General features: G+C 48.2%; 1 protein-coding gene across 1 annotated transcript in view; it reads right to left on the reverse strand.

The window, feature by feature from the left end:
• GPKOW (G-patch domain and KOW motifs) overlaps positions 1-2,403 on the reverse strand; it is a 10,308-nt gene extending 7,905 nt beyond the window's left edge. The window contains exons 1-3 of the mRNA XM_008062742.1: positions 2,154-2,403; positions 1,289-1,443; positions 1,065-1,189 (exon numbers count right to left, since the gene is read on the reverse strand). Coding sequence (XP_008060933.1) covers positions 1,065-1,189; positions 1,289-1,443; positions 2,154-2,329 — 456 coding nt within the window. The 5' untranslated portion in view covers positions 2,330-2,403. The remainder of the gene's footprint in view (positions 1-1,064; positions 1,190-1,288; positions 1,444-2,153) is intronic.
• Positions 2,404-8,736: the final 6,333 nt, after the last annotated feature.

Raw genomic sequence — 8,736 nt, forward strand, 5'->3', positions numbered from 1 at the left:
GTTGCCCAGGCGGGTCTCGAACCCGCGGGCTCAGGCAATCCACTCACCTCAGCCTCCCAAAGGCGCGGGATTACAGGCTGAGCCACCGAGCCCGGCTCACTTTTTTTCTTTTAAGGTGAAGGAAACCAGAGCACATCTGAAGGCTGAGAAGAACAGTTCAGTCAAAGAGGGTGGTTTGGGGCTGTAGGAGAATTAGACTCCAAAGAAGCATTGCAAAAAACTTAAGGAAGAGGTGAAAAGTGGAGTCTGTAGGTATAAAGGACAGACTCGGTTACCTCTGGACACATCTCTCACCTCTCCTTTTATCACTTCCCATCATCACTCAAGTCCTTTACATTTGCTCCAGACACCCCACAAGTTGCCTCGCTGACAGACACATGCCACACAGATTTCCTGCCACTGTGCCACTGCGCCACTGCCTGGGTTGTTGCCACCATCGGGAGTATTCATTCTGCTTTTCCCTCTCTCACTAAATTCTACTTATTCTTCCAGGCCTCACTTCTACCGCTCTGGTCTGAGTGCCCATCATCTCTAGCTTAGACTATGGGTCCCCTTGTTTCCACCTTCATTTACTAGTCCATTCTGTTCAGAAGCCAGAGAGATTGAGTCAAAGCCTAAGTCATATCCTATCTCTGCTCAAGGCCTGCCCATAGCTCTCATCTAACCCAGTAAAAGCCAAAGTCCTCACCATGGTCCACAAGGCCCTGCCAGGTCTAGCCCTTCTCCTTTCTGACTTCATCATTACTCCTCTCTTCGCTCATTCCATTCCAGTCACAATGGTCTCCTTTGTGTTTCTCAAACACTTTAAGCAGTGTCTACCTTCAAGTCCTTTCCATTTCCTGTTCTCTTTGCTGCCCATCTCATTCAGATAACCCAAGGATTCAAGTACTTTCTTCACATCCCAGTATCCAGATTCATTTGTTAATGGTTCCAAAAAGGATTGTAGGAGGAAGGGATGGGTGGCAGGCCTCTAGCACACACCTCCTGCTGTGTGCAGAGAGGCAAGCCTGGTAGAGAGGGCAAAGAAAGGCTGGGGCAAGAGGGGGGGCAAGGGTCCGGCTCACTGTCTCAGGCCGGGGTTCGCTGTCTGCCCCTTCCCTGTTGGGGGTGCATCCTTTCTGGATCATGGGGATAGCAAGCGTGGGGTCGACACCCGCATTCTCTCTCTCCTCCAGAGACTTCTTGGATTCTAAGAGAAGAATAGGAGGGAGCAATGAGGTCCCACTCTATCCTTCCACATTCCTCATCTTCTTCCTTCACTGGGGCAGGGTGAAAGGGGGTCACTCACCCTCAATAAGTTCCTTCACGGCCTGGGACAGCACCCCATCCACCACAGCCCCAGTATCCGTGGATGGCACAGGGGGCTGGGCTGGTGACTGCCTGCGATGGCCATTCTGGATCAAAGGGATGACGAGTTCCTTGGGGGCTTCTGGGGGCTTCACACTGATGTGGACACAGAAGGGTAAGGTGGGGAGAGTGGCAGGGTCAGTAGCCACTCCTTCATTCAGAGAAAACCCAAGAGCGAAATTCACCCCAAACCCCAGGGACCATGCCCTCCGTTCTCCTGTCTTACTCTCTTGTTATATCTCATGCTGCATTCTTTGGATTATCTTTCCCAGTTTCCTCTTATCAACGTCCATGTCTTCGAGAAATCATTCCTGGACCCCTGTTCATCCCAAGACCGGCATCCGCAATGACCCACAAATCACCATCTCCAGAACAGCCTCCTGTAAGGCTGACTTTCTTCTGAAGCCCCTCCATCAGGCCACTCAGATTCTCCTCTCCTAATTAAGCTGATGATGGCCACCATCAACCTGAATCTGCCGCTCCAAACCATTCCCCAAATCACCGCTTCAGTTGAGACACTAGGAGTTCTGTCATTCTCCCCTTCTTTCTCTCTTTCTGAACGAACACATCTCAGTTTCCAAGTCCTAAAGACACTCCCTCTCAGCAATACATCCTCTCTTCTCAATCCCCACGGCCATTAGGATCAATTTCGCCACCCCTCTTACAAACTCCCGCCTTCTTGCCTCTACGAATTTCCTCAGGCTGTGCTTCGGGCTTCTCAATCCACTGTCACAAGACAACTCAGATTCCTCCCTCCCGGTAGCGCCTATTGCACCGATTTCCGAGTGAAAGACTCGGCGCTTCACCTCTGCAGCTCCTTCCCTTCCACGGTTTTCAAGAAATCCTTCTCCTCCGGGGATGGCCCTGCGTCGTCTCCGGGGTCCGCCAGCCGCCTCCGGGCGGACGTGCGAGTGAAGCCAAACGAAATCGGAGCAGTAGAAGCTGCCGCCGGTTGCAAAGCACCGTCTTCGGCGTCCGCCATCTTGCCCCTTTTCCCAGGCCGGCGCGCTGCTTGCTGGGAAGTTTAGTTTGGGTTCAAGTTCGCTAGGGGCCGGCGGAGGAACGCGGGAACTGCCTTCCCATCAAACACTGCGGCATCGTCTGGCGAGGGCGGAGAAAGGACCGTGAGACTTCATCTCAGCGCGTCGCGCCAAGCATACAGGGAAATGTAGTTCCTCAAGGGGGTAGGAGTGGGGAAAAGTGAATTTCTTCTTGCTAGGTCTGAATTCCTTCGTGTTGGCGTTTGACGAGTATTTATTGAGCGACTCTTGTGTGCCCTATTGATGTGGGAAGTGTTGATAAAATAAATCACAAGGAAAAAAAAATCAGGCCGGGCGTGGTGGTCCCAGCTACTCGGCAGTCGGGTCAATCTCTTGAGTCCCAGGAGTTCTAGGCTGCAGTGAGCTAGGATTTTGCCACTGCACTCCAGCCTTGGCGACAGAGGGAAACACTGTCTCTAAAATTAAAAAAAAAAAAAATCAGTGAGCACCAGTAGTGTACAATAATAAATAATAGATGTGAAATAGTGCCTACTGACTCCAGATCGTAATACTTGACAAGGCACTGGATTCAGATATGAGTAAAATAAACCTCCTCCTCTCTAGAGGTTCATAGTCCAGTGGAGGAAGAGTGACATTTAAATGAATATATTTATGTTAGCAACATCAAACATATTGTGAGAGCCAACAAGAAAGAATACTGTAATTCTGCTACAAATTCACCCAAGGAAATCATCAAAAATGTGTGAAACGATTTTTATAAGACATTCATCATTGTATTGTTGATTGGGGCAAAAGCTTGAAGATCACATAAATGATCAGCAGAAAGGAATGGGCAAATTAATTATAACAAACATCTTGGATGGAAGGAATATGACTATAAATGCAAAACCATACATATAATGAAATGAAATGAGGACATAGTCACAACGTGGAAAGTAGACTGGTTAGGGTGGTTTGAAGAATAGTTTTAGAAACAGACAGCCTGTTATTCAATCAGTTTTCATGGATTTTTTTCCAGGCTTAAAAGCCCTGGGTCTCCTGGAATGGGCCCTGGAATCTCATGGGTAAAGCCACTGGGGTTTTCTTTTCTTTCTTTTCTTTTTTTTGAGTTGGAGTCTCACTCTTTGTCACCCAGGCTGGAGTACAGAGGCATGTTCACGGCCACTGCAGCCTCGACCTCTCGACCTGCTGGGCTCAGGCAATCCTTCCGCCTCAGCTTTCCAAGTAGATGGAACTATAGACGCATGCCACCATGCCCGGCTAGTTATTGTGATTTATTGTAGAGACGAGGTCTCACCAAGTTGCCCAGGCTGGTCTCGAACCCCCAGGCTCAGTCAATCCTCTTGCCTCGACCTCCCAAAGTGCTGGGATTCCAGGCTGAGCCACCATGCCCAGCCTGCAGTTTTCAATGTATAGCACAATTCTTTGAAATTTATTTAGAAGTAATTTTAGCTGGGTGTGGTGACTCACACCTGTAATCTCAGCACTTTGGGAGGCTGAGGAGAAAGGATGGCCCGAGCCCAGGGGTTCAAGATCAGCCTGGACAACTTGACAAGAGTTTGTCTCTACAATAAATCAAAAAGCTAGCCGGGCGTGGTAGCGCGCGCCTGTAGTTCCAGCTGCTTGGAAGGCTGAGGTGGAAGGATCACCTGACCCAGCAGGTTGAGGCTGTGGTGAGCCATGATCATGCCACTGCACTCCAACTTGGACAACAGAGTGAGACTCTGATTCGGAAAAAAAAAAGGAGGCCAGGTGCGGCGGTTCACACTTGTAATCCCAGCAGTTTGGGAAGCCGAGGCGAGAGGATTATCTTAACCCAGGGGTTTGAGACCAGCCTGGGCAACATGGCAAGACTTCATCTCTACAATAGATCAAAAAATTAGTTGGGTGTGGTGGCACGTGCCTGTGTTTCCAGCTACTTGGAAGGCTGAGGCAGAAGGATCGCCTGAGTCCAGCAGGTTGAGGCTGTGGTGACTGTGGGCATGCCACTGCACTCCAGACTGGGTGACAGAGTGAGACTCTGAGTGAAAAAAAGAAAGAAAAATAAATAACTTTAGACTTTTTTAAATTTAAATTTTAATTCTTTTGAGTTGGATCTCACTCTGTCACCCAGACTGGCATGCAGTGGCTGCTCCCGGCCACTACAGCCTCGACCTGCTGGGCTCTGGCGATCCTTCCATCTCAGCCTTCCAAGCAGCTGGAACTACAGGCGCGCGCTACCATGCCCGGCTAGTTTTTGATTTATTGTAGAGATGAGGTCTTGCCAAGTTGCCCAGGCGGGTCTCAAACCCGCGGGCTCAGGCAATCCACTCACCTCAGCCTCCCAAGGCACAGGATTACAGGCTGAGCCACCAAGCCTGGCTAATAACTTTAGACTTAAAGAAACTTTGCAGAATAGTACAGAGAGTTCTTATATATCTTTTATCCATATCCCCTTAAACATTTTATAGAACAATAGTATAATTATCAAAATAAGGAAATTAACATTAGTGCAAGACTGGGCACAATGGCTCGTACCTGTAATCCCAATACTTTGGGAGGCTGAGGCAGGAAGATTGCCTGAGCCCAGGAGTTCCAGACCAGCCTGGGTAGCATAGCAAGACCTAGTCTCTACAAAAAAAAAAAAAAAAAAAAAATAGCCAAGTGTGATGGCATGCAACTGTAATCCTAGCTACTCAGGGTGCTGAAGCAGAAGGATCACCTGAGTCCAGGAGTTCCAGGCTGAGGTGAGCCATGATTGTGCTCTTCACTCCAGCCTGGGCAAGAGTGAGACCACTGACTCAAAAAAAATTATATATATATATAAATTATATATATGGAGAAAATACCCTTTTTATTGTCTTTATGATGAAAATAAAGTCAGGAGTAACAAACATTTAGAAAAGTATTTGCTTGCCATACAGCTAAGGAAGACTATATCCAAGTTTTCCGAAATCAACTATTTATTCTTTTGCTCATTCAATAAACATTAATTGAGTACCTGTTCTGTTATGGGCCCTGCCCCTGAGGGTCTCATGAGATGTTGGGAAAATAAGGGATTACAAGTTTGGTTAGGATTTCAGACCTAGAGGGTTCTGGGGAAGGGTGGTCAGGAAGACAAAAAGGGGATTAATTGTGCCCGGAAATGGTCCCAGAGGAGCTCAAGACTGAAAAACACTCTGAGACAGGTGCAGTGGCTCATGCCTGTAATTCCTGCATTTTGGGAGACTGAAGCAAGAGGATTACCTAAGCCCAGGGATTCAAGACCAGCCTGGGCGTAGACCATGTCTTCATAATAAATAAATACATAATTAGCTGCACTTGTAGTTCCAGCTACTTGGACAACTAAGGAGGAAGGATCGCCCAAGCCCAGCATGTCGAGGCCACAGTGGCCATGAGCATGCTACTGCACTCCACCCTGGGCAATAGAGTGGGACTCCAACTCAGAAAAAAAATAAATAAATAAAAATAAAGTAACAGGCAGGGCATGGTGGCTCATACCTGTAATCCCAGCACTTTGGGAGGCTGAGGCCAGAGGATTGCTTGAGCCCAAGAGTTCAGCCTAGGCAACATAGTGAGAGCTTATCTCTTAAAAAAAATATCTGGGCATGGTGGTGCATGCCTGTAGCCCCAACTACTTAGGAGATTGACGTGGAAGGATCACCTGAGAACAGGAGGTTGATGCTGCAGTGAGCCATGATTGCAAATTGCCTGGCTGACAGAGTGAGACCTGGCTTAAAAAGAAGCTGGGTGCAGTGGCTCAGCCTGCAATCCTAGCACTTTGGAAGGCCGAGGCGAGAGGATTGCCTGAGTTTGGGGGTTTGAGACCAGCCTGGGCAACTTGGTGAGACCTCATCTCTACAATAAATCACAAGTCGGGCTTGGTGGCTCAGCCTGTAATCCCACGCCTTTGGGAGGCTGAGGTAAGTGGATTGCCTGAGCCCGTGGGTTCGAGACCCGCCTGGGCAACTTGGCGAGCCCTCATGTCTACAATAAATCAAAAAAAAAAAAATCAGCTGGGCATGGTATTGCGTGCCTGTAATTCTGGTTACTCGGAAGGCTGAGGCTGAAGGATCGCCAGAGCCCATTGGGTCGAGGCTGCGGTGGCCGGGAGCGGCCACTGCACTCCAGTCTGGGCGACAGAGTGAGACTCCAACCCCCCAAAAATTAAAAAATAATTAAATAAATAAATAAAAATCACAAAAACTAACTGGGTGTGGTGGCGTGCTTCTCTAGTTCCAGCTTCTTGGAAGGCTGAGGCAGAAGGATCACCTCAGTCCAGCAGATTGAGGCAGCGGTGGCCGTGAGCGTGCTGTTTTTGGTCATAAACTACTGAACACTCATCATGGTGTGGGCAGGTGCGCTCCTAAATCACCCAACCAAGCCGGGCTCGGTGGCTCAGCCTGTAATCCCACGCCTTTGGGAGGCTGAGGTGAGTGGATTGCCTGAGCCCGCAGGTTCGAGACCCGCCTGGGCAGCGAGACCTCATCTCTACAATAAATCAAAAAATCAGCCGGGCGTGGTAGCGCATGCCTGTAATTCCGGCTACTGGAAGGCTGAGGCGGAAGGATCGCTGGAGCCCAGCAGGCGAGGCTGCGGTGGCCGGAAGCGGCCACTGCACTCCAGTCTGGGTGACTGAGTGAGGCTGCAACTCAAAATAAATAAATAAATAAATCACCCAACCATAAAATGGGCAAACGTGTTGAAAGAATCTCCAAACAAAATTTTGTTGAAGCCCACAGAAACAAAGAACTGAATATCACATGTTCTCACCTGAACATTAATCACAAAAGACAAGGGAAAGATTGGCAGTCACGGGACACTGCCAGGGGAGGGAGGAAAGTGGGGGTGGGGTGGGGAGTATGCAACAACACAAAGGGTACCTGATCCTAAACCAGGGGAAGTGAGGACCAGTTGGAGACCCAAACTTCACCTGCGCATGCATTACTTATGTACCTAATCCTGACTTGTACCTGAATCTTTATAATAAAATAAAGTAAAAAACAAAAATTCACTGAAGCCAAACACAGTCTCTCACAACAATGCTAGCTGGTACACTAATGCAGGTGAGTTCTTAGAACACTTACCTAGTAGGGGAAGCCTGTACTACAAGGGGCCCATCCTTTTTTTTTTTTTTTTTTTAAGTGACAGTCTCACTCTGTTGTCCAAGCTGGAGTGCAGTGGCACACTCACAGTCACTGCAGCCTCAACCTGCTGGGCTCAGGTGATCCTTCCACCTCAGCCTTCCAAGTAGCTGGAACCACAGGTGCACGCAACCACGCCCAGCTAATTTTTGATTTATTGAGAGATGAGGTCTCACCAAGTTGCCCAGACAGGTCTCAAACCCCTGGACTCAGGCAATCCTCTTGCCTCTGCCTCCCAAAGTGTTGGGATTACAGACGTGAGCCACCACACCTGACTGGGGCCTACTCTCTAAAAATAATTCCGGTTTATTTAGAGTCCCCTTCGTATGTTGTACTGTGATTTAAATGGCTTAAAATTTTTTAATGTATTGACTAATGACAATAGCTAGAATATTTTGTTAAGTGGAAAAAGCAATTTGAGGACTGTGCAGGGGGCTTCCAGGAAATTGGTCACATTCTCCTTTTAACCTGGCAGGAGTTACACAGGTATTAATTTTATAGTTAAGCTGGGTGCATTGGCTCAAGCCTGTAATCCCAGCACTTTGGGAGGTGGAGGTGAGAGGATTGCCTGAGCTCAGGGGATAGAGACCAGTCTGATCAACATGGCAAAACCTTGTCTCTAAAATAAAAATAAAAAAATTAACTGGGCGTAGTGGGCCTGTGGTTTCAACTACCTGGAAGGCTGAGGCGGAAGGATAGCCTGAGCCCAGCAGGTTGAGGCTGCGGTGGCTGTGAGCAGCATGCCACTGTACTCCAGCCTGGGTGATAGAGTGAGATTCTGACTCTAAATAAATAATAAAAATAAAGAAGATCTAAATAAATGGAGAGATGTCTTGTGCTCATGGATCTAAAGACTTTATATTGGTAAGATGACAATATTCCCCAAACTGATCTACAGATTCAGTGCAATCCCTATCAGAATCCCATTTTGCTTTTATTGGAGAAATTGATAAACTGCTCCTAAAATTCATATGGACATCCAATGACCATTTGCAGATTTTTTTTTAAGTCGGGGCCTCACTGTTGCCCAGGCTGGAGTGCAGTGGGATGATCATCGCTCACCGCAGCCTCGACCTCCTGAGCTCAGGAGATCCTTCCAACTCAGTCTCTTTAGTAGCTGGAACTACAGGTGTATGCTACCATGCCTGGCTAATTTTTTGAAAATATATTTTGTGGGCCAGGCTCGGTGGCTCAGCCTGTAATCTCAGCACTTTGGGAGGCCAAGGTGAGTGAATTGCCTGAGCCCGCGGGTTCGAGACCCACCT

The sequence above is a fragment of the Carlito syrichta genome, unplaced genomic scaffold (genome assembly GCF_000164805.1).
Source record: "Carlito syrichta isolate Samal-C Ts95f unplaced genomic scaffold, Tarsius_syrichta-2.0.1 Scaffold305810, whole genome shotgun sequence".
In the NCBI taxonomy this organism is placed as follows: Eukaryota; Metazoa; Chordata; class Mammalia; order Primates; family Tarsiidae; genus Carlito; species Carlito syrichta.